At 24.9% G+C, this 27,102-nt stretch overlaps 3 protein-coding genes and 2 long non-coding RNA genes across 7 annotated transcripts; 2 read left to right on the top strand and 3 right to left on the bottom strand.

Moving 5' to 3' along the window:
• Positions 1-1,432: 1,432 nt before the first annotated feature.
• Positions 1,433-5,154, bottom strand: ABCD (ATP binding cassette subfamily D). Its single transcript, XM_012489237.3, has 8 exons — positions 3,964-5,154; positions 3,627-3,865; positions 3,134-3,511; positions 2,940-3,034; positions 2,676-2,859; positions 2,497-2,594; positions 1,740-2,414; positions 1,433-1,649 (listed from the first exon to the last, which is right to left on the bottom strand). The coding sequence occupies exons 1-8, from the start codon at positions 4,524-4,526 to the stop codon at positions 1,602-1,604; spliced, it is 2,280 nt and encodes a 759-aa protein (XP_012344691.3). The 5' UTR covers positions 4,527-5,154; the 3' UTR covers positions 1,433-1,601.
• A 215-nt stretch (positions 5,155-5,369) lies between these two features.
• Positions 5,370-8,399, bottom strand: LOC147657633 (uncharacterized). The gene is made up of 4 exons (XR_015292047.1): positions 8,242-8,399; positions 7,922-8,044; positions 6,382-6,582; positions 5,370-6,221 (listed from the first exon to the last, which is right to left on the bottom strand). It is a non-coding gene; the product is annotated as an uncharacterized LOC147657633 (long non-coding RNA).
• A 944-nt stretch (positions 8,400-9,343) lies between these two features.
• Positions 9,344-12,412, top strand: LOC147657632 (uncharacterized). Of its 2 annotated transcripts, XR_015292045.1 has the most exons (3): positions 9,411-9,553; positions 9,644-9,843; positions 10,219-12,412. It is a non-coding gene; the product is annotated as an uncharacterized LOC147657632 (long non-coding RNA). The 2 variants fall into 2 exon arrangements; XR_015292046.1 differs by lacking the exon at positions 9,644-9,843 and having other exon boundaries at positions 9,344-9,553.
• Positions 12,413-13,664: 1,252 nt separating this feature from the next.
• Positions 13,665-24,993, bottom strand: LOC100866406 (osmotic avoidance abnormal protein 3). Of its 2 annotated transcripts, XM_003690134.4 has the most exons (7): positions 24,851-24,993; positions 22,648-22,719; positions 18,768-19,543; positions 17,887-18,576; positions 16,850-17,352; positions 15,441-15,925; positions 13,665-14,192 (listed from the first exon to the last, which is right to left on the bottom strand). In XM_003690134.4, exons 2-6 carry the CDS (start codon positions 22,717-22,719, stop codon positions 15,513-15,515), a joined length of 2,454 nt encoding a protein of 817 aa, XP_003690182.3. In that variant the 5' UTR covers positions 24,851-24,993; the 3' UTR covers positions 13,665-14,192; positions 15,441-15,512. The 2 variants fall into 2 exon arrangements, with proteins under 2 accessions (XP_003690182.3, XP_086764160.1); XM_086908034.1 differs by lacking the exon at positions 22,648-22,719 and having other exon boundaries at positions 24,851-24,971.
• On the top strand, positions 23,299-26,243 carry Coa7 (Cytochrome c oxidase assembly factor 7). The gene is made up of 5 exons (XM_003690135.4): positions 23,299-23,530; positions 23,629-23,705; positions 24,989-25,260; positions 25,321-25,455; positions 25,639-26,243. Exons 3-5 carry the CDS (start codon positions 25,158-25,160, stop codon positions 26,100-26,102), a joined length of 702 nt encoding a protein of 233 aa, XP_003690183.2. The 5' UTR covers positions 23,299-23,530; positions 23,629-23,705; positions 24,989-25,157; the 3' UTR covers positions 26,103-26,243.
• The last annotated feature ends 859 nt before the right edge of the window (positions 26,244-27,102 follow it).

Here is a 27,102-nt window from a genome sequence, read left to right as displayed (position 1 = left end):
GGAGAAAAAAAAAGAAAAAAAAAAAAAAAAAATAAAGCCAATTTTCTCATGTCCCTAGAAGATGGGGAAATAAGAAGAGACATATCTAATTGCGCCAGTATTCCGGAATTGCTTTAAAGCATTAACTCGAACGTTGCAGAGAGGTATACAACCCCCTAAGATGGCTGCTCTCGGGCGTATCGACGTTTGGCGTTTGCAAGGTTTCTCAGAGGTAAGCTCATCGGAAATTGTAAGTCTTCCTTCCCCTGACATCGCCCCCGCCGCTTTTGCTGGCCCTTCAAAACAAAGAAACACACGTAATTAAATTTTTGTCCGGCACAAATTAATGTCCACGACACGGCACCACCACTGGAACACAGCTGCACTAGAGCCAAAGGAAGTTTAATCCGAGATCCGACTTTTAATCGGGATACCGCCTATTCTATTCTCGTGTCTCTTCGTCATTTCTTTTTCGCGCAATTTTTTATCCATTTTTTTACTTTTATTTAAATAATCTTGCTATTTATATACATTTCGATCTTTACTTTTCTTTTTCTTTTTTTTTCCCCCTTATTTTAGTCTGCTTTTTAATTTTAATTCTTAATTCTTTTGTTAAAATTAGTATTGTAAATAATTAGATCAATCTTTGAAAAGAATTTTTAATAAGAGCAAAGATCAAGTATTAATAGATCATATTGTAACGATTGGTATGGATTATCTCTGTTATTTTCCATATTTGAAGATAATAAGAGAATAATATTTCTGTATTGATTGAAAGTAATAATATTAGTATATCATGTATTGTTACATTTTAATATTAATATAATTTTTTTATATATCTAATATTTTTTTATAATACTATTTTATTTGTAATTTGTAATTATTTGTAATTTGTAAAATTTTTTGTATTTTTCGATGCTAGTCTTAAACGTTTACAAAACATTTTACAAATAATAAATAACAAAATAATATATTAATTATATTGTTATATTTTTTAAACATTTTTTTAAAATTTATATATCATTATATATCATTATAGTCATTACTTAACACATATAACGTATTATAAATTCTTTTGATATCTTTTAATATTTTTTTTAATATGTATATTAACAAATTATAACTCGAGTATAATTTGATATGGAAGAAATCATGTTTAGAAAAAATGTTAAATATAATGTTAAATAATAAAATATAATGTTCGTAATGTTAAATTAAATCATCAAATATTAGATATAATTGATTATATCAAATTGATTAAATTAAATTGTAATAAATTGATTAGATTAGATTACATATAATAATATATATATATATAATTTATTGTGCGTTTCTTCATGTGTTCATATATGTTAACGAAAATAACAATTGATTTAATTGTGATGATATATAATGAAATATAAGAAAAAAAGAATGAAACAGAGATATTAATTAAAGAAAAAACGTTAGGATATGAATATTCAAATAATATTTATTCATGTTATTAAATAGCAATGCTTGCTCATACAAAAATAGAATGTTTTTTAGAAACCATAGTGAACCACTGTACAAGAATGATCTATTTACAATCACACATTATGTTTCTACATAAATTCACTAGAATAATACAAAATATTTGCCATTCAACTGATTCCAATCTTTGTATCTTCCTTATGAATATCATGGAGTTCCTGTAAGAAGAAATAAAATATCGAAATATATTTGTTCATTTCCAACGTTAATTATTTCATATTGAAGCAAGAAAAAATATGCAAGCATACATGTAATATCTGATAGTGGCCTCCTTTCACTTCATGTTGTTCAGTTTGCGTATAAGTTTGGTTTATTAAATGTGTTGTATTTTCCGCGTCTAACGGGCCAAAAGTCCAACCGCCTTCCCCATCGAAGCGTAACAATAATTTATGATATTTTGCGAGAGATGCCACCCGATGTGTGATAGTTAACAATGTTATGCCTTTCTTTTTAGCAGTTTCGTAAATCACTGCTTCTGCCTCGAGACTTACAGCACTGGTGCATTCATCTAATAGTGCATATTGTGGCGCGTGATAGAACAAACGCGTCATTGCAAGTCTTTGTTTTTCACCACCGGATAACGTAGAATCCCAATCACCAAAAGCATCAAGCCCATCCGGTTCTCTTTCCGCAAGACTTCGTAAATCGACTTCTTCTAACAATTTAAGCAATTCTTCATCGGAGCATTTTTTTGTTTGTGATTCTGAAGGATATATGATTTGGTCTCGCAAGCAACCAACGGTCATATAAGGCTTTTGAGGAATATAAAATAAAGCGGGTCTTTCTCGTTGAGCAAAATAACTTTCTGCTGGTCTTATCAAAGTGCCTCCATATACTGGCCATAAACCAGAAATTATACGGAACAGGGAACTTTTTCCACAACCATTGGGACCAGTGATTAATATATGATCTCCAGGCTTTATCTACAAAAATAAAAAGATAATCTGCAATCTGCTCTTTTTTTATAATTTATAATTTAAAATTTCATTCATCATAGCTACATACATGAATAGTTAGTCTAGGTACTATGATTTCACAATTTGGCGTAACTATTGGTACATCTATTAAACTTATACTGCCATCTGTACTCTCACGCATAATTCCTATTACAAATGTTTACATATTATCATTCAATAAGATATTATTTAAAATATATCATTATCTCTTGTAAAATTGTTAAATACCTTTTATCACTGGTGCACCATCTTTTAATTCAATTATATTCTCTAAAGCAAGATTAGTTGTACCATTTGTCATTTTTGATGGACTACTAACAATATTTCTTCTGTATTTACATAATGCAGCATCTTTAAATACATCTAACATTTCACTAACTCTTGCTGCATATCCTGCTAAAGCTACTAATTCCTATAATAAATAAAATTAATTGATTATAAACGTATTATTATTTTTTAAACATTTTAATACAATATAATTATAAATTTTACTTTATAAGATGACATAAGTCTTTCCACGGCATCTGCTCCAGAACTCAAAAGATTTTTAGAGGTTGTTAAATATCTAGTTCTTTCACTTACACCATCTATTTGAAAAAAATAAATTCATTAATACATTACAATTATTACATAAATATTACAAAATAGATTTACAATTATGATACAATTACAATACCACCACGTACCATCACCATCAGCTTTTAAAGCTGTACTTCCCAATGTGACTGTAGTGTAAAGAAGTGGCATGGCAATAACTAAAAGTCCAGTGCCGGACCATACATATTTCATGAGTAATTGTTCCAACATGACATACCAAAATTTGAGGGCTAATACTCTTCTTAAATGTGAAACTAGAGATTTATAAGCAGTAGTCAAGTATCGATGCTCTGTATAATGACCTCCATAAAATGCAATTTCTTCCGCATGAGCACTGATGCGTGCATGTGCTTCTCTTAATGTTCCACGTTTTGATGCTTCTTCAGCTACTAATTGGCCAAATTTAGGAGAAGCTAAACGTAGAATCTGTCCAGTTAAAGCAATCACTACACATGACAATAATGGCCCTACAAAAAACATATAAAAATAAAATCTAAAAATTATATTAATATGTCTCTTCTATATATAATAGTTTCAAATTAATTATTCATATATCTCATAATAATATGTTAATCAGATTACCGTATATTCTTTTTGCTCCCATCTTGGAAGAGAATGAAATAAGTGCAATACACACTAATGCACAGTCTAATAATGGTTTGGTTAAACTTGAATATAAATGTGCAACAGAACTAGCCAATTCAGATAAATCATCTGTCAGTCTTTGTTCTGCACCTCCAAGTCTAGTGTCTAATGCAGCTACTCTATAGTAAGTCTGTTGACTTAAATACATTTTATAAGCATGCTCTACCAGGCGTCCTCTTTAAAAACAAAATAAAAACAAAAACTTGACACTTATTTATAAATTTTCGAATTTTACACAAACTATGAATCAGTAATAGCGCGTTCATATAAATACCTAAAACTAAGAGCCAATCGACCTTCTAGATATCGAATAGCCGAATTAACGAATGTCGCGGGAAAAGCAATAGCAAACCATCTCGCAAGCATCAAGGAAAATCCTCGAACATCCCGCAGCACGATCCTTTTCACAATTTGACCCTCCAAAGTGGCTACATAAATTGACAAAAACGTCCTAGCTAATAATGTTAGAGTGGCACAAGTCAATAATCCTGCTTCACGCGTTTGCCATCCGGGAACCATGATCTTCAGTAATGCGATCAGCTGTTTAATGAATTCTCGATCCAAACCCACGCTTGGTTTCGTTGTTTTGCCAATCGATTTATTATTGATTTTAACATGATTGACATCATTCTTACGCCGGTTTGATACTTGAACAATATTTTCAGTTTGTTTTTTTCTCTTTTGATACTGCTTTATACCAAACTTCACAAAAGGATAACCGATCTTGATGAGATAAAACGTAGTAGCGACTCCAACTATACCACGAATCAGCTGTTCTTGCCCGATGCCGTATTTGGTAGATGTCTTGTCGATCAGTTTCGAAAACACCGACGACATCCTGCCAGAGGCACGCTCTCATCAGAGCGTAGCGTAATGTAGAAAACTTATTTAAACGTCGTTTAATCGAAACGCTTGTTTCGATATTGACTCGTTCGTCAATGACAATAGTTATTCATCGTGGTATTATTTGAGGCGGTTGCTTCCTCTTCTCGAACGTCTGCCAGCCAAGCGGCACGCGTTTATCGTTCTGATCGTTCTTTGTGTGCGCACGTCCACATACGTGCGAAAGAAAAAAAGATACACACTCTCTCTAGCTCGTGACTACTCGATCCACGTAGACCGGCTACCAGCTGGCGACTGCTCGTTACGTCTCTCACAGTACGCCGCTCCGTTCTCTTTTGGACCCTCTCCGCGGTGCAGGCAGAACCGTGACTATTGGTTCGTTTGTGTCTATCGTTGAACTTGGATAGCCGAGCTTGAAGACTATAACTCATTTGTTCTTCAAACCCGTTATTCTCAAACGTCGAAATGCACACGTCTGATCTGTTATGTTAATTCTAAGTGAACTCTATTCTTTTTCATACGATATCTTTGAAGTGGAGATAATCATCCTTGGTAAAAAGTTTCTTTTATGAAGAAGTTGACATTTTTATGTTTACAGCTAATCAAATATGTATATTGTAAATAATTATCTATCTTCATATAAATAATTTATAAATTACGAGTTTATTTTGAATTATATTTTAGTTTGATATAATTTTAAATCGATCTTGGTTAAACGTATTACATTTTTTAAATCATTTTCAAACTTATATTTTTTTTATGTTTAAGAAAGATATGAAACAATCATTATTAATATCGTGATTTTCAATTTTATGTTGAAGTTTTTATTTGCTGAAAATAAAACAAAATTAAAACGAAATTATCAATTTTAGTATAAAATATTTTAGTATATTATATATATTATATAGTATATTAATTATATTGACAGGAAATATGTATCAATTATGTTGTGATGATTTGTTCAAAATTTGAACACGTGGTATATATATATATACACTATACATACATATACATATATATATATATATATTTGTGGATCATAGTGCCGCTACGTAACTGTATTTATTTTCCTTTCCTTTCCTCCCGAGATAAGACATATGTATATGTGTATGTCTTATACATATAAGAAACGTGTTATTAATCGTCCAACGATGCAATTTGCAATTGTATATTCATATATGTTTCAAGTTTCTTTGTCTTCTTTTTTAAATCTTTTATTGTGATTCTTTTTCTTCCTCTTTTGTTCGTTCTCTCTATTAATTACATTTTACATGGTTGAGAACGAAATGCTAGTTACGCGCTAATTCTTGGGATCTTTGATTGGCTGTTCAGCTTCTTGTTAATTCTTATTTTAGAAACAGATGTTGCACACGGTCTTATAGTGGCTGGTTGAAGAAACGAACATAGAAGTGAAGTATAGTAGACACATGAATAGTCTGTGGAATGCATAGAATAAGATTGTAACTGTGCAATTTGTAACTGTAACGAGTCATGATGATTGACTATTGCTTAGTTCTAGATGGAAGAATTCATGCTCTTTCGTGCTTCCGCTTTTCTTGTATTCGTATAGCATATACAAGTTATGATGTAGTATTCAAACTATGGTGTAGTATACAAGCTATGGCTATGGTACAGATAAACGGACGTAGCGTACAATGACCTCAGCATTCCGTGAATTGTCTTCGTCTTCTGAAAACTTCGTCTTGCAAATATGAACCTTGAAATTCATTCTTGGATATATATAATTACTAATAATTACTTGGATAGTTACTAAATAATATTAAAAATTATATATATCTTTTTTGGAATATATTTATATACTATTATATTATTATTATAATACCATTACCATTATAATATCATTATAATACCAATTATCTACAATGATTTTATAGATTTTTTTATCTTATCATCAAGAATGTTTTTTATGATTTCTGTTGAATCAACAGAATCATACAGAATGCCAATAAGAAAAATAATTTATATATCATTTACATATGTAAATATTCTAAATGAAAAGACATGTATTCTAATTGTTCTGGATAAAATTCTGAAACAATCATAAATGATCATTTAGTATGATAAAACATTTAAGAGAATATTCTTACTTGAAGAATAAATATAATATTATGATAAAAATAATTATTTGTATATAACTTTTATGTGTAATTTTTAAAATATTTATACTGTTTTTTACAAAATTATTATTCAATTTTATTTTATTTAAATATAAAATATATTTTTTATTATTTTTAAAATCTATTATTTTTGAAATATTAAAATTACTATTAAAATTAAGCGCATAAAAAACTGTACAGGATATTAAAATTCGCGAAATATTTTTGGAGAATCGATTTCAGAGATTAAAATAAATATGAAAAGTTACCATACAAAAATGTGAAATTAAACTCACCTTAGATAAAACGAAGCAAAAATTAAATGCATCAATGAAGACGGTCTCATTCTCTTTTTATCTCATTTAATGCAAATTTCAAACAACAATTTATAATTTTATAATATATTAAATAAACTTAATTGATATTTTTATATATCAATTTTTTGACTTCTAAAATTGATTCTTTAAAAATATTTCGTAAATATATTAATCTTGTATATAACATATAATATTAGTTAAATTTTTTTTATCAATCAATTTTTATATTTGTACTTTTTTAATAAAAATAAAAAATCATTTTATATTAGAAGTTTATCAAAAACTCAGGAATAAGTAATAGTAATAAATTTCTTTTTGTATATCACTTTTTTTGTTATCATTTATTTATCCATCTATTTATTTATCCAATTATTACGATTATACGTGTATAAAATCAAAAAAAAAATTTAAAGGAAAAAAAAAAAAAAAGATTTTTATACCAACCTCTCAATGATCATATTGTTATTTTTCAAACATTTTTATTACGTAATAAATATGAAATGAAATATGGAAAATAACAAGGTCACTGTTTTGCTTTGATTCACGCGATGCTTCTTTTACTTCAGGAAACATTATTTTTTGTGATTTCAAACATTGTAAAGGAAAAAAGAAAGGCATTGAATGAAAGACGAAGAAAAATAGACGTTGAATTTCAGATCGATGATATAATCGCTATAATCATTAGGACGTTTTTTCTTCATTTTTTTTGCTATGTTAATTGAGATAAGATTAAATGATGATGTAGCAGAATAATTCCATACAGTATAAATATTTGTTAAATAATGAATTTATAATATATTTAGAAATTCAGATTCATAAATGAAAAAAATTATTAAAAAATTTATTTAAATGATCACAAGTTATTGTAATTATCTTTTCGTGAAATTTTCGTTCAATGTTATATACGATTTGTATTGTTTAATTAGAAAATCATCGAAATTTTTATTACACTTACTTTTCTTTTTAATTTATTACTATAAAATTAAATATCGAATTATATATCAAAAAATATTTAAATTAATTTCCTCTAAAATAATCAATATCAACACATCTTACTATGTATTTTGTAAAATTATATCTGTAAAATTAAAAATATCTGTTAATAAATTAAAAGTCTACATCTCTTATAAATTAATAAATAATAAATGAATAACATCTAATTTAAATGTGTATTATGATTTATTTGTAATCAAAAATTAATTTAAGTTGTATGTTTATAAACTAACCAAAAAAACAATATGTCTACTTATATGTATGTTTGATATATTTACTCACGAATATACTATGTATATAATATATTTTTCGAATATATTTATTTCTCCCAAAATATCACTTCTTTATTAATTATATTTACGCTATCATATATTCCCGTTTAAATAATATTTAATTAAAATTAAGTTGATACTGATTCATTTCGTTTATTCTAAACAAAGACTATTTATCCATAAATTAGATCGAAAATATAGATCGAAAATTTTGTCGATCAGTGCCATCTAGCGGATTGACACTGGAAGCTTCGACTTGTTAAGCGGAACACAGAACATGCAAGGAGGTATTCGTGACGTCACGGTAAAGGATAGCAACATTATAGAGAAGGATAGAGAAAATCGTGCCACTAACTTTGGTTATACGGCTCCTAATATTTTCAAATATATTGAAAATTAATCAATTATAAATTTTTTATTGAAAATTTCTACACTTTTAGATTTATATCTTGAAGTTTAAGTTTTCTACAAGTTTCTTGTATAAATTTGAACGATAAATTCTCTTCAATTAATTATTTATTAATTATTATCATAGAGATATGATGTTACAGTTACCGACAGTTCGTAATCGAATAATAAATAATTTATTCGATTATATGTAAAATAAAAATAATCAATTTATGTGATTAATACGTGATTTATTTCCGAATATAAATGTATGCATTTGAAAAATTACTTCCTCCTTTACTTTAATATATAACTTTTATTTATAATTTTTTTGTAATTTTAACAAATAAATTGATTATTTATTATTTGATTACGAACTGTCGGTAACTATAACATCATATCTCTATGATAATAATTAATAAATAATTAATTGAAGAGAATTTATCGTTCAAATTTATACAAGAAACTTGTAGAAAACTTAAACTTCAAGATATAAATCTAAAAGTGTAGAAATTTTCAATAAAAAATTTATAATTGATTAATTTTCAATATATTTGAAAATATTAGGAGCCGTATAACCAAAGTTAGTGGCACGATTTTCTCTATCCTTCTCTATAATGTTGCTATCCTTTACCGTGACGTCACGAATACCTCCTTGCATGTTCTGTGTTCCGCTTAACAAGTCGAAGCTTCCAGTGTCAATCCGCTAGATGGCACTGATCGACAAAATTCTCGATCTATATTTTCGATCTAATTTATGGATAATAATATTATGGACTTTGTTTAGAATAAACGAAATGAATCAGTATCAACTTAATTTTAATTAAATATTATTTAAACGGGAATATATGATAGCGTAAATATAATTAATAAAGAAGAGATATTTTGAGAGAAATAAATATATTCGAAAAATATATTATGTACATAGTATATTCGTAAGTAAATATATCAAATATACATATAAGTAGGCATATTGTTTTTTTGGTTAGTTTATAAACATACAACTTAAATTAATTTTTGACTAGATATTAACATAATAATTATTTATTTATTGTTATTAAAAATTTATATTTCAAATTGGGGAAATATTGATAGATATAAGATAAGATAATACAACGAGATGGAATAGTTTATGTTGATTACATTTAATTGTTGAAACTATAAACAAAACATAAATTGAAATTGAAATCATTCTGGATTTTATACTTATAGTACAATTTTGAAGGTACGCATAATATAATTTTAATTGTTAAAATATTTTATTTAAAAATATGACAAATTTGATAAAAAATTATTCTTTTCTACAGTCTATTATAACAATAAACATATATAGATATTGCTATATTATATAGTTGAATAAAGTTAAAGTAATAAAAATATTATAATAATTTGGAATCGAAATATTTCGTCGATATAAATGTAATAAATAATTTTAATTAATAACCAAAAATAATAATTATTAATAAAAGAATAATAATTATTAATTATTAATAATTATTAATATAACAATGAATGTAACTCTAAGTCCCAAAGCCGAAAAAATTTCATCAGTTTTATATTTTAAAAAATTCTTTTACTATAGTAAATTTTTTGCTTTTAGATACCAAGGAAAAATAAATAAAATGGAAATGACAAGAAACATTCTAATATATATTTGATCTCGGAATGAAATGAATAAAGTAACAAATAAAATACATCAATAATATTCATATGTATATAGCTGTAATTTTAAAAATGCTGTAGTTTGAAATATATATATATATTTGTTTAGTTTCTGAAAATATGATAATTTAAGAATATATATTTATTTCCATACTAATTTTTAGTTCATAGTTTAGATTAATCAATTTACTTCAATTTAAATCAACTAAGAGATTTTAATGTTATGTAAAATGATTAAAAAATGTTTTTTTTTTTTTTTTGAAAATATGAGAGCATAAAGTTTAGAAATTTTAAGTATAATTAAAGTGTAGAATAAATATAAAATATGTATTTTAAATTTAAAAAAAATCTTCGTATATCGTACATATTGTCTAATTCACATATTCTCCTAATAAAAAGGAGAACGATGACATGCGAAAGTTTTTCAAAAATTTTAAAGTAGAAATTTTTGCTCAAAAATCATTTTGCTTTAAAATTTTGTATTAAAAGAGTATAATGTAAAAGACAATGATAAACTTTTTTTGATATTTTCAAAAATAAAAATCTTTAATCAAATATTTACATATATACTCACCGTTAATTTTATTATTATTTATATGAAATATTTTATTATATTTGTAATTGTAATCTGTAATTTTATAATATAATAATATTTGTATATTTGTATATTAAATCAACTATTTCATATTTTGTAGCAGTCTAATAATAATCAATGTTTGAATTCTTTTGTGATGTTCAACTTGAACTCATTGCTAATAGGAATTAATAACTTTAAGAAATAATCAGTATTTAAAGAAATTTGTTTGACTGGATGAAGAAAAAAAGATGGATATTGCGAATCAGGATCAATCAAAATTTTTTATCACAAAGATATAAGTTACTCATCAAATGGATTTTGAGAGGGATGGCTACGTTTCGATATCTCAAGATAAGACGAGAGAGAAAGCGGACTCCTTTCGGCTTTTACCAATCTCGTGGACGATGTTTTGCGTTTTGTGCAGAACAGAGAAAGTAAAAGTATCATTGCTACATGACACAGCAAGCTGGTTTCTTCCATCATTCGCTTTCATTCTCTTTGAATATTTACATTTAAAATTTTTGATGGAATGGACGAGATATATCACGATAATTTTTGATAAAATGTTTATTATAATTTCACTCTAATACAATAAATATAATTAAAATTTAATATTCACCTAAAATTTATATACAATTCTAAAACTAATATTAATTAATATTAGTTAAAAATTTTATTATTTATTTAACATGATCCTTTATTTATATTATTATTTATAATTATGTTTATTTCAAAATACATATTTTTGTTTCGATAATAAATTTTAAATCTATTTTCATTATAATTAAAGGTAAGAAGACTTTGTCTTTGTTATGATTCAATTTTCATGTTTACATGTTTATGTATAACATGTTATTATTTTGTCCTTGTTATTCGTTTTTTTACTTGTTTTTTTATCTGTTTGTCAACATTAAAATGTGAATCTTATTGATGGATAAGATGATATAAGATGATAAAACATTTTTTATGATTACGTATTATCTAGCATTACAAAAACAAATTAATGACACCTTTGTAGCCATAAAGAAGAAATAAGACAAATAATATTGCTTAAGAATTCTCTTTTTTTAAATTTATTTTAATTAATAAAAAAAATATTTATTATTATAATTTTTTTAAAATATCTATTATTTTTTTATTTTTAAGAACAATATATTAAAATAAATATTGTTTTTTGATTAGATTGATTTGTTTTATCTATTTTTTTATTCTATTACCTGAAACAGCTATTGTAATTAAATTTTCATAAAATAATTTTTACACAAAGATGAAAAAGTTGCAGTCTTGCGAGGATCAGTCAGCAATGATACTTTTACTCTATTAGAAAGGATGAATGAGATAAAAAAGTCAACTTTATTATCGTTTTTTAAAACTCATTTTTATTATAAAAATCAATTTTATCATATACATATATTTTTAATTACATTTGTCAATTTTTAAATATGAAAAAAAATTACATTAATATTTAAAAAAATTTAATCAAATTATAATTATTGTTATCTCAAAATTTGTTAAAACGATGATGTTAAAAAATAAAATTATTTTTTCTGCAAAATCGATTGAGTATTGTTTCATTGTTTGTATACATTTTATTATAAAGTTTATTTTTTAAAAAAAGAGCAATATGCTAAGAAAAAAAAAATGATACATGACAATATATGATAAACAGTACATAAATAAAATTTTGAATTTTTTTTAATTTAATTTACATTTAATACAGAATTATAAAAAATTATAAAATTATTGAATTGAATCAAGATTCAACAGTAGTACAAAATATAAATTTAAAAAAAAAAAAAAAATAAAAAGAATTATTCTAAAGAATAAAAAAATAATCATGAAAAATAAAAATTATATTTCCATTTTTTCTATAATTGCTTCTTATGTTTCACATTTTTCTATTCATACTCGCATAAAAATTAAACAATCCTCTATGTACAAGAATTTCATACTACTATGATGCGGATCGGTCAGTAAATACACTTTTACGAGATTGATCCTTTCTCTGGCACTTTTTTAACGGCGCATGTGTCAGGTGAAACGCCGCTGTTCGTATATCTGAATTCTCTCCCGAGAAAGACGGACATTTCGCAATGAATTTTATTGTGAAACGATAAATCGGTGTAGCACAAACTAACAACATTCGAAAAATATTTCAACGAACCATCGTCAGGCAACCGTGATCATTGCTTTTCGCCATTGCGCGACTATCTTTAAAGTTCCTCCTTTTTTACCTCATTGTTAATTTCATCCGATTTGGAAATTCTGTTTCGTTATATACCTCTTTTCTTTTTTCATAATTAGATTTCCCTAAAAAGTATGTCGGATTGCATAAACTTCGCGCACGGATTAGAGTAGTGAATTTTAGAAATGTAGAAAGTATATTTACATCTAATGTACTGACTTTAACTCGATGATTGGATACAATTTAAGTCATAATTGAACATTTTTTTTTTATATAAAAATGAAATTATTTTGTAATCTTCAGAATAAGTATAATAAAGTGTGTATATTTTACAAATTGAATAATTGCACTACATTTTTTTTTTTGGAAATTGATCATCAACTAATGATAATTTTATAAAAATTTGTACTATCATTAAAGATATTTATTTAGATTATAATATAAATTTGAATTTGTACAATTTCATTTGTTCAATTACTCAATTTTTTTTTACAAAAATTTTTTTTATAAAGGAATATTCTTAATTATAATAATCTTAATATAAAATGTGATATTAAAATATTTCATAATAATTCATAATAAGAATATTTTTTATAGATTTTTTGATAGATAAGAGATTAACTGAATTTAATATATATATATTTATTTAATTTAATATGTTACAAATCTCAATCAGATATACATGATTAATGCATAATCTTTGTCTTTCTTCCTGAAATATTTTTTTTAATTTCAATTTTTATTATTTTTAAACTATATTTTTCAATAATATTTAATTTAAATTAGAAAAATTTTCCATGCAAAAAGATAAATCAAAATTACATAATATCGCTAGTGATCGACTATTAATCTCTGAATATATACAAAATAAAGTAATATTTCAAAAATAAGAAAAAATAAATCTTTGATATCTAGAATCAGGATAACAATTTTTGACAATTCTATGTTTTAAAAATCTTTTCAAAGTTCTACGGAACAATATTAAATAAGCAACAATATTAATTAAGAAACATTGGAGGTCAAGAGTTATTCATTAAATGACTATCTTCTTATAACGAAAAGCAATTCACACGCGATCTATGTTGTCCAAGTATGAAAACCGGCAGAACATTTATTCCATTGTGTTGACACAAGTTTTAAATGCTGTTTCCTGTAAAAAAATATCGATGAAATTAATTTTTACTGTTTTTTTCATCACTAGATGTTTGTGAACTGAAATTAATTGGCAAATTGTATATAGAACCGGTTTTATTTAAATATATTTTAGAAGTCCTTGAAAGATATTATGTTACAACTTGAAAATGTTGCGACATTGTGTAACTTTTATCAGATTTTTTTCATAATTAGACTTAATAGATAGATAGATATGTAAAATTAACATTATATATAATTATTGTACGTAATTACAGTTATTTAATACGTGCTAGTAAATTGTTGAGAATCAATCGATCGATCAATTTTTAATAAAAAATTTATGAAATTTTTTATGAAATTTCAAGTTAATGAAATATTCATTAAAACTAAATAAACTAAATATACTACAAGAATTTTTAGATGATGATAATTTTTATATCGCAAAAAATTTATCGTTAGCCAGTTTTTAGATCATTCATATTATGAACGAATTGAAATAATTAGCAGAATAGAATGATAATTTGTATTTACGTGCATATAATTATTTTTCTACCTAGAATCTAAATCATGTGTAATATCATATATAATGATATATATAAGATCAATTTACATGGTAAATTACTATTAATTTTAGAATATTAATTATCTATCACATATATCAAAATAATCTATTTTATTAAAATACAATTATAAATGTTTTAAGAATACTAATATATATGTGTTAATATAATCTAATATGATAATTATGCACGTCATACATTATACGAATATCATTCACTTAATATGTTAAAATTAAAACCTGTTCAAGATTAGTTAATAGCTCAAGGTTTTCTCTATTGTGAAACACATAAAAAAAATTTATTATCTGAAATATTACTACATTCGAAATTTATTCCATAAATTTTTCATTAATTATGTATCTCATAATAAATTAAAATAGTAAAATAAAATATAAATAAAAACATTAATGTTAAAATATGCTAAAATTTTTTTATATATAATAAAAACCAGATAAAAACCAGTTGAATATAAAAGTTATTAATAATACAAAGGTTAAAATAAAATAAAAATATCTAATATTTAAATAATGAGTTATAATAAAAAGAAGATTAGAATCAAAAAGAAGGATCGAAAGAATTCATATAAAGAAAGGAAATTTAAAATAAATTTAAAATAAATTTATAATATATTGAATTTGAATTTGACAATTATTGGAGTTACGATTTTGAATAATCAATTGAATTTCAAATTAACTATAACCAACCTTAATCACAGTCTCTGACAACATCATCCTAGTCCATTGTCCCCGATTATCATCGCTTTTATACTTTCAATTTCAATACATGGGGGAACGAGCGTGTTCAACTAATGTTGAGTGATTATCATTCACTTCGCTGTGAATGAATCTCGACGAAAGTTTATCGGATATCCTCTCCGAGATGGACTTGTTTTTAAAGGCCCCATTTGCGCCTTGTGGATACAAGGGCAAAGCTTCCAAAATTCGCGGCGGATTTCGTTTTATCGTTTGATTGGCAAAAGAAGTTTTATTCGTTGAATTTTCTTCCAGCATCCAACCTGGTCGACTTATTCGTCCAGTCGTCGATAGACATTGGCTAGGTTTGTAACCATTCAAGTCACCTATCACTGGTGCGCTAGTTTGCAAATTCAATGCGTTCAGTTGAAGATGATTGCCTCCAAGCGGGATGGTGTCCTCGGAACCGCCTGATTTACTCAATCTGTTGCCGAGTTCTGTAATATGATTATAAATGTGTTGAATTTATAATATCTTACTTATAACGTATAATTATTTTTATATTATTTTTCAACAGAGAAAAATTTAAAAGCAACGTATTCTCAAGAAATATTATTATATGAAAAAATTTAAATATTTAAACATTTTTGAATTATTGATTTGATTTTTCTTATTTTTTTAAAATCATTGTTGAAAGAACTAATTTTTGTATTATATTTAAAATACAATAAATCATAATTTTTTAAATTTTTGCAAAAAATTAATTGTTATGTTCTTGTATGTTTTATATTATTTATAATAGATATAAATTAACATATAAATTATATGTTTACATTGATAGATCTTTAAACTTTGAAATTTCAATATATTAATTTGCAAATTTTAAATTCCCAAGCAATTTGAATTTTACATTTTGCTACATGATTTTACTATAACAATTCAACTTTCACCTATAAAATTTCTCTATTCAAACAGTATTCATTAAAAATTTCCGATCCAATATGTAACTTTATAATATATCCTTTCTAAAAATAATTTCTAATTTACATTATGCATATATAATTTGGCATAAAAATATTTTATATAAAATTATTTATTATTATAAAAAAAAACTATTTTTAATAAATATTTATTTATTATCTTATTATTTATATTATTATATATTGATAATAGTTCAAATTAGAAGAATTATATTTAAAACAAACAAATTTGATAATTTCGTGATTATATATTAATAAAAAATTATACGTGCATACAATTTAAAAACAACTTTTTAAAATACATGTCGTATTTTTAATTCCAACAATTCGTATATTAAACTTAAAATTTAGTTAGAAATTTTTAATGATTATTTTTGATAATATACTCGATTTTTAAATACTCCATCATATACATATACATTTATATTATATCTTGCTCACCAAAAGTTTTTGCTTCTCTGACATGAGCTAGCAATTTATCGATTCTATTTCGTCGAAAGTACGTATCGACAATATCCGGTTTTTTTATCTCTTCTTGTTCGCTATTCTCCTCATTATCAGCTTCGTTTTCAATTTTATCCTCATTGTCTTTGCTATTATTGCTATTATTGTTGAGATCAGGTTTGGAAGGCAATATATTACATTGTGTATTATCTTTAGGCATTAACGAAGCTGGAGGAAGGGAGATATGCGGCGATACATCCGGTAGCCTCCAACGATTCAACTCGTCGCACCAAGTTGCCGCAGATCTGACAGTGGCAACGTCTCGAAATGGACATCCGGGTCGAAGATGAGGAAGCATCGCGTCGCATATTTGAGATATGAGAAGCTCTCTGCGTAGAAGATCGCGTCGCTCCGCATCCCAAGAAGCTTGAAGATCTGCTGCTTCCACTTCCAATTGTTTCACTCGTTTTGCCATACGTTTTAAAGCATCTTCTGTGGATCTGAATATGAAAATGTAATTTTCAGGTGAGATTTTTATTATATTTATATTTTGAATAATGTAACGTGAAAATATTCATTAATTAATGAATAATCTTTTGTCTGTGTGTGTGATTACAATTATTATTCTTATTAGTGACTCAATCAAAATATTTTTTATCATGATGATATAACTTCAATTTTTAGAATGATGACATTTGTCCTTTTTTTAGTGTATTTTTTAGATCATCGTTAATTTTTTTACCTATAATTTTTTTTTCAACTTACAAATTTTCATATTTACTTACTTTTTTCTTATTTAACAGAACGATAATAAAAATATTCAAATAACAAAGATTTATACAAGAAATCGAAAATTTGTATAAAAATATCTGTTACATAATATTTAAAAGAAAATTTAATATTTAATATTTAATATTTATATATATATTAAATTTATATAATATTATAATTTAATATTTAAAAGAAAATTTTTTAAAAATTATTTCTATATATTTATCTTATAAATAAATATATCTTTTACTTTCATTACCAACCTAAGCTGACCATAGACTTGAAAGACGCATCCATTTCCTTCCTGAGCACTCGTTTCGAGTGCCGAAGCAAGAGTTTCGAGTTTTTTCCTCCTTTTTTCCCTTCGCCTTTGCAATTCCGTATTACCTTGCTCTTCTCCTCCGATAGTTAATTTCTCCAATCTTTTCAACACTTCTTGCATGGCAGCTTCTCGTTTCTTCCTTCGCCTTTCCTCGCGTTCTAAGTCCTGTTCGTCCATTGGCTGCCGAGAAACAAGTTTTGAACTCGTGTTATCACCAGTTTCATTACAAATCTTCAAGGCTTCCAATTCTTCACGAAGTTTTTGAGCAGATAAATTCGAATGTTCACATTGTTTTTTCAATCTCTCCATCTCTTCCGCGTATTCTTTCTGCTTCGTCATTTTTTCATCGTCAATTTCTTGCTTAATAAAAGATTCTTTTATTAACGAATGATCACCTGTCTCGAGTAATTTCCTCAGACGTTGCAATTCTAATTGATACTGTCTTAATAGAGCATCTTTTGGATCTTCGTTGATTACAGGTTTATTTTTGATGCATCGAGCTCTGGCTGCATACCGTAAGGTACTCAACGTCTCCTCTGCATCCGCATCACTTGGACTTATACAGGCTATCATTAACGTTCTTGCGTTCCCACCGAGGCTATCCCTTAACAGCCTTGTTAACTTACTATCTCTGGAAAAGGAATTTTAAAATTTGATAATTATTCCAACTATAAGTATATATACTTTATACGTTTGTTCCAATTTTCACGAAATTAGTTCAAAAATTGATAATTTTTGAAAATTTCAAAATTTAGCGGATCTCTCCGGAATTTTTTGAACGAATGTATTATAAAAATTCTAATTTATAGCTAAGAAACATACCTATATGGAACATGTCTTCCATGACCAGCAGCCAAAGCACTGATCACATTTCCTAAAGCAGATAGGCTTAAATTAATACTAGCTGCTTCTTTCAATCTATCCCCAGTAGCTCCAGTCCTAGCCTGTCTTTCAGATCCAGCTAGATCCACCAGGTGAAGTCTTCCTCTTTTCACTGTATTCTCAGCTTTACTATCTTCCTCGTTAATAGCTAGTGTCTCCAAAGACAAAGTCAGCACGGCGTGACTTCTAGAACTAGCTGCATTCATTTTAGTAGCCGCAGCAGCTCTTCTTCTGTCACCCTGCTCAACCAATCGAGCACATTCCGCGGCATCCTTTACCGTAACTTCCCTTAAACCACCAGCTACGTACGTTCCACGATTTGGATCTTCCTTCAAAGTCAACATATTGCTCATCCCATCTTGTAAAAGATCTCTTAATCGTTCGTTGTAAATTTCCAAATAACTGAGCAAAGCTAGATATCTCATTTCCGCGCTCGCTGTCGATGTTGCCTCGAAGATGTGATCCAAAGTGCGTTCGATGAATCCTCGCATCGTGTGCGATTTCCCGCAACCTGTTTGCCCATAGGCAAACACGGTGCCGTTATAGCCATCCAGGACAGCTTCCACGATGACGGAGCCGACATTATCATAGACTGACTCGGTGGTAGCCTCGGGATTGAAGGCAGCGTCGAACTGATACACCTTCCCATTCCCGGTATCAGCAGCTGGACACTCGAGGGTGCAACATTTTGATGGAGGATCGATTGTTACCACGTTCTGTGAAAATAAGAATAAATGAATTTTGAGATTTTTGAGGTAAAAGTAAAGAATACATGAACATCAATCGAGAAGTTATCTCTTTTCAAAGTAATGGAATTAATGCAAAAAGAAATCGTGAAAATTTCATCAGAAATTTTGCGAAATAATATTTCGATTATCGAATCGAATCAATGATACATAGATTATTATTCAACATTTTATTAAAATTTCATCGAAATTGTTGATATTTACACATCGCTGTTTATTACAATTTGATTAAAATTTTTTTTATTTTTGTTCTACAAAATTTATCTTGTTTTTTTGTTTTTCAATATTATTTTTACTTTTTAACATATTGGAAAAAAAATTTTCAACGCTCATTGATACATGGGCTGTTATCTTTCTATGTTATTTTTAACGCGTTCATTTTTAATTTCGATTTCAAAAAACAAAAATAATATAAAAAAAATTCTTTGATTGATTTGTTTCTTAACTTTTGTTGTATATATTTATATACGATGTATATTTTTAGAGTAAGAATAAATTATAAAGAAAAATAAATATTCTTAAGATTCCGATAATTATTTTTTTTTTTTCGTGAATACATTATAAAAAATTTTATAAACTAAATTTTATAAATCATTCGAATGAATGACTAAAAAAAAAAAAAATGTTTATATATTTATATATTTATTCTTAAAATGTATAACGTAAAATATATCTTAAAATATAAAATATTTATGCCGAATTTTTTGTAATCTTTCTATAAATTCAATCAATTGACCTTTGATTTTATACGAACGTGTTAATAAAACGTGATTATTTGCAATATCAGTTTATACTGTTATTGATTCGATTTCGTGGAAATAATAATAACGCGATAATAATTTTTCTTTGTACGAAAATATTATACATGTATACATTTTTTATTTCAATCTTTCACCAATTTATATCAATCTTTCTGCATTCTTCTATAACTTAAATATTCCTAAATTATAAAAATTTAAATAAATATATAAAAAACAAAGTTTATATTTTATATTTTTAAACAATAAAAGAAAAAATTAATAATATTTTGCCTTTCAAATGTTAACTTTTCATTCTCATGGGATGTCTATCAATGTTCTCCATGACTAAATATATCACGTACACGAAACTTCGTGCACGTTAAGTCGTCATTAAATTTACTATTCCATAATATATTCAGAAGGAAACAGCACGCTAAGCTGATCTGTGTATACGCGGTGCATAGATAGTGGTATTGAATTGACGTTGCGCATATCTTTCTCATATAGTATATGAATGTTCACTATACTGTTGCTTATCGATAGAGCGGAATATATGCCAAATCGATGGAAAGCTACAGTTATGACACCACTTTGTTTTTTTTCATGTTTTTCCTTCCTTTGCGCTTATGCATGACGATACACGTGGTTGACACACTGAAATGCGCGTGCAATGGACTTCCGAGTAGATACGATTATATGATTCATTATAAATACACACAATGACGTGTAAAAGTCAATGAGACAAATTTTCTTGAATCTTTTTAAATTTAAGTCATTAATGAAACAATCTTTTACATTTTTAACAATAAATAATAAATATAATAACTTTTTTATACAAAATGTCAATACTATAATAAAATTAATTATATTTTCTTTAAATTAAAAAAAAATATATATATAATTCTTGCATACCATTGTATATATAGAAATTATTTTTATTATTTATAAAACATAGAAAAATAAAGCAATCAATAATTGTTCATATAAACAAACTAATTATTATAATATTCCTTTAAATTTATATTTTTATTGTTGAAAAAATTATGAATGGGATCAAAAGGAATATAATAAGTAGAAGGTATTTTTTTATTTAATATTTTTTTAATGTAAATTTTTGTATTCATTAATTATAGTATTTAATCGATTACTTTACTTAACAGAAACTTAAATTCTTGATATTTTATATCATAATTAATTTTGTTATGTATTAAAAAACTCCTAACAATAATTTAGATATAAAATAAATGCTGAAAAAAAAATTTAATAAAAAATATATAGATGAATAAGAAACTATATTTTAATATTTTTATGTGAAAAATATCATAATAATTATGTTTAATATATATATATATATATATATATATATATATATATATATATATATATATATATATAATATTAAAGAAATTATTTAAAAATTTGAAAAAAATTTGAATATATATGTTTCAAATTCAAATATATGTTACATAATATATGTTACATTATATATATATATATATATATATATATATATATATTATATTTAATATTTAATTTAAATTATATATATATATATATTTAATTGATAACTGTTATATTAAGGAGATAACTTAATAACTATTCAACTTAATATATATAATGTACTATATATAATACATAGTACATTATATATATATATAATATTTATAAAATATTAAAAATACATTTCCAAACACTCTTATTAAATTGAAACTAAATTTGAAATCGGTGCAGAACAACATTTTATAAAATAATTATATAAATATAAAATTACATATTGTGAAACTAAAAAGAAATAATTCCCGTTAAAAGATTCAATCTTTCGAACGAATTTTTAATTATATCAATAGTTTTGTAATTTGAATCTTTGAAATCATATCATATTGCTAAAAGCAATAACAAAAGAAAACATCAAAAAGAAACTTTCTATTGAAACAGACAAGTTAGACAAGTTATCATAAAATTTTTTATCAAAATTTTAAATGAAAAAAAAACTTTTCATAGCAATATATAACGATTTTATATATTTAATTGATATCATGTATCCAATCAATTTAGACAGAAAAAAAAATTTATAAAAGAAAATATCATGAAAAATCAAACATGAACATTGTAACGTTAATGCATGTCAGTCGCATGTTTTGATATGGTCGCTAGGCTACAATGCGTTCAATAGAACAATGAGTTTTCCACATATTTTCAAGAGATAAACAAAACAAGAAAAAGAAATAGAAACATCACAATGCACGTTGATCGATCGATTCTTATGAGTGCACGTAATACAAATTTTGCAAGCATCGATCTTGTGTTCATTGGCCTTCTTCACTATGAACATACCCTGCATCCCTGTTGCAACTCTCGAGCATTCATCGGCCGACATCTTACGGCCACTTTCACAGACTCGCTCATCTAGAGATGAAAAGAAACTAGATCAGACTCCGCCTTGCGGTCAAGATTGGCATTATGTACGAATGAATTTCAACAAACACAAAATACGTAATAAATTTTATTTTATTTTATAGAATAAATATAATTTTGACTATTTTTTAAAATTATAAAAATTAAAAACGTTTGTATATAAGAAAAATCAATAAGGTTAACAATAGTAGCAATGGATTAATAATAGATAGTGTTAACCTTAATTTAACATGAATTTTATTTTATAATTTTTTATTTAATTTCTATAAAATATATATATATATATATATATATATATATATATATATTCGTATGTATTAATACAATTATATTAATTTTTTGTAGGTCTTTATGAATTTTTACTTTATAATTAATGTATATTTCAAAATCCCTATATCAAAAAACGATACATGCGTAAAAATAATGTAAAAAATAGAAAATAAAAAAATAAACGAAATATGAAAATATTTTTAAACATAAAAAAATCGAATATATATTAAAAAACTGAAAATTATTCAAATTGAATAAAATATAAATCTAAAAGTTTTAAAAAATGTTATAACTAATTTAAATAATCTTTATTCGAATAGTATTTTATGTACTTTGACACCATTAGAAGCCAATACCAATGTGTATGTGTTTTTTAAGAATTAAATACTTTTTACTTATTAAATATTCTATTTATGTGTCGGTAGAATGTGTGTGTTGCCCTTGAATCCACTTAAGCGTTGAATCATCCTAAATTATGTACATATGTAAAATGTACGTATATTCACAAATAAAGATATCTAAGTATATCTATGTAAGTATATGTGTATGTAAAAAACATTAAATAAGTTGTAAATATAATCAATCATTTATCATGTCATTTAAAATACTACCTATAATATAATCGCATAGAATCGGAATATCAATCAAATTGGACAGCCAGTAAATATGTAAAGTAGGTCAAGTGCAAAAGGTTAATAGATGAATATGTAAGTACTTACTAATTCTACATAGATAGTCAGTGATGTTCTCAAAAAAAATTATGTTAGACGCAAAAGCACATAAATACATATGTATATATATATATATATATATACACACATACACACACAGACACACACACACACACACAACATATATTACGATACATCGAGAATAAAATAATGTTGAAGAGGTATACATATAAATTTATTCTATATTTACGCTTGATATATACATGATCTTAATATATACATGAATTCTGATCATGAAAGATAGATAAAAAGATTCTTCTGATCAAATAAATGTTATGATAATTCTGAAAATTAACGTAGTAGAAGAAAAGTTTGGAATAATGTAATTTTGAATATCTATGATAGCATGATGCACATTGTATATAAATTTTTTCATTTATCATATTTATTTACATTTTAATACAAATACATATTTAAATACATTTAAATGATCAAAGAAATTTTGTACATTTTATTTATAATTTTTGTTTTACTTTATATAAGTCTTTTATATCAAAAATGTCAAACTTAAATTTTTAATTTATTAAAAATTATGCAAATATTTATATATATTGATATATTTATATCATTTGATTATAAATATATTTTGTATGAAAAAAATATACAAATTTTATTATATTATTATATTTTGAAGTTCTTGAAGAATAAAAAATTAAGATAGCATAGGATAATATAAAACGTTATTTAATTAAACAATAATAAAAATTTTATATTTTGTTATATTATATTTATCTATATCTTATTATATTATATTTTATTATTTATATTTCATTAGATTATTCTTTCTTTTGAACTAATAAAATATTCTATTCTTATTTATTATGTGAAAAATTACTTAACATAAATTTTAAAAGAAAATACAAAATTTTTAACTAAAAAAGATAATTCCAATTTTTTTTTATAATTTTTACATAAATGTTTTAAAATCTTAAGATTTTCATATAGAATAATATAATTTGGTAACCTTAATTTGATATCAAAACAATTAAAACATCAAATATGCAATTTAAACAAATTTTAACAAAAAGAATAGAAGAATATAAATTTTTATTATAAACAATTTATATTAAGTTTTGCTAAAAATTTGTTAAAAAATATTAATAAATTCTTTCGTTACTCACTTTAATGTAACGTGTATTTTCTTCCTCAACATATGAATTATCATACAATTATGAGGAAATAAATTTTTATGTGTAGTTTAAGAATAATTTGACATGTATAGTATACCGCATGACAAGCTCACCACAACTGACAAACAGGTTCCAACGTGTGAATTACTAATATCTTCGTTGTCGACTTGCGCTCATTCGAAAAATCATAGGATGCGCACGCACGTTATTTCATCGTGATTGGTCTTCCACATAGAAACCATGTGCTTACTTTATTGATGGTTTTGATCTAAAATTGTGATTCTAAAATATTTAAACAATGGCAGGATATGATCTCAAAAGTAGCGAGGAGATTCAAGAATATTTAAAAAATCTTCATATAGAATATCAATTTGGATGTTTAAATGAGAAAAAGCCTGAAGGTAATGAAATCGTTAATGATTCTAACCTTATATTTTATAATATATTATGTTTTTGAATAGTTTGTCATTTATTGGGTGATTATAATGAATCTATTAAACAAGATCCTAAAGAAGCAATAAAAATATATAAAAATAATTGTGATGAATTCAGTTATGGAAGAAGTTGCACGAAATATGGTGATTATAAAGTAATAGGTAAGTAAAAATAGCGTATAAGTTACACTGCAAAAATTTTACTAATATTTTCATTTATTTCAAATACAATTTATGATATTATATATTATTTTTGGTTTTTAATTTTATTAATGTGATTAGTATTAATGTTAATATTGATTAATTTATTTATTATTTATAAAATTACAAATTGAATTCATATAGGTAAAGAATGTGCGAAGGATCCTATAGAGGCATTCAAATATATGCAAAAAGGTTGTGATAATAATGATCCAAGAGGTTGTCTTCATGCAGGTGCTCTTGCATTATCTCAAACAAAACTTGAATCAAACAAAGATTCTCAGATTTCCCTTGGAATTAAACTGCTAAGAAAAGCTTGTGATGCTAATCAAGAGAAAGCTTGTTTTTATTTATCAGGCATTTTTTTAAATGGTATAGAAGGAATTATAGAAAAAAATTTAAAGGAAGCATATGTGTTATCATTAAAGTGTTGTGAATTAAACAATCCCTATGCATGTGCCAATGTATCTTTAATGCACAAAAAGGGTGATGGTGTACAACAAAATGCCGAATTGGCAAATACCTTCAGGTTACGAGCTGAAGAAATAATGAAGGAATTACAACAAAATAGAAATTCAATAAAATTTCATCAGGGTATTAACCTTTAATTTTATTTTGTTATTTCTATATTGTGTATAGTAGATATGAAGATAAAATTTTGTAGTAAATGTAATAGAATAATTAATCTTGTAATCTTTTATTCAATGAACATATGTATTGTACAAAGATATAACTTTATAAGTATCAAATTATGATAATTTTAATTCTATGACCAAAGATTTTTGTCTTTCTTAAAGTATTATCTTCATTGTTTAATTATTTAAAAATCTTATAAATTTAAAATATTTCTATTATATTTATCAAATTGCACATATATATATATATATAAATACAAATGAGCATGAATTATTTATTATTAAATCTTGGCTTTTTAAAACCTGCTTATCAAATTTTGAAAGATTATTTTTTTATTCCATAAGAAATGATAAAAATTATATTCAATCTTTATTTTGTAGTTGTTAAATTAAAAGTTGCTATTAATTAATAGTAGTTTAGTACATTTATTGGTACATTATTGATAATATTCTTTAGTGATAAAAATAAACCTAATTAATGTTAATTATAATTTTCTTTAATAGAAATTTTAAAAATTATTAAATACATCGCAAGTTATTACATACAGATCATTGTTTGATAGCAATTTGTGATTTAATACACTTATCTCTAATGAAAAATTTATAGAAATCTTTTATGTTTGCTATATTAGATTACTTAAAATTTTTTTAGCGATAATTCTTCATGTTCATTGTAATTAAAAATGTGCAATTTGTTTCACTTTTCATAGCTTTTACATTTACATCTATTTTAATAATCAATTTTTGAATCATAATTTTTCTTTATTTTTTATTTAAAATATCAATAATTTTTATATTAAATTCACTTTATTAATTTAATTTATTGAAGGTATTATCAAAGGTAAGTATTACAAATGAAAAATTGGCATTCATTTTAAGTTAATAAAAAATTGTAGAAATATAATATAAAAGAAAAAAATAAAAATTTTATAACTTAATAAATTATATTTTTTTAGGAAAAATAAAAATTAAA

The sequence above is a fragment of the Apis florea genome, unplaced genomic scaffold (assembly GCF_048593485.1).
Source record: "Apis florea isolate Af1SG1 unplaced genomic scaffold, ASM4859348v1 contig_3036_pilon, whole genome shotgun sequence".
Lineage (NCBI taxonomy): Eukaryota > Metazoa > Arthropoda > Insecta > Hymenoptera > Apidae > Apis > Apis florea.
This window is presented reverse-complemented; position numbering and strand designations above follow the sequence as displayed.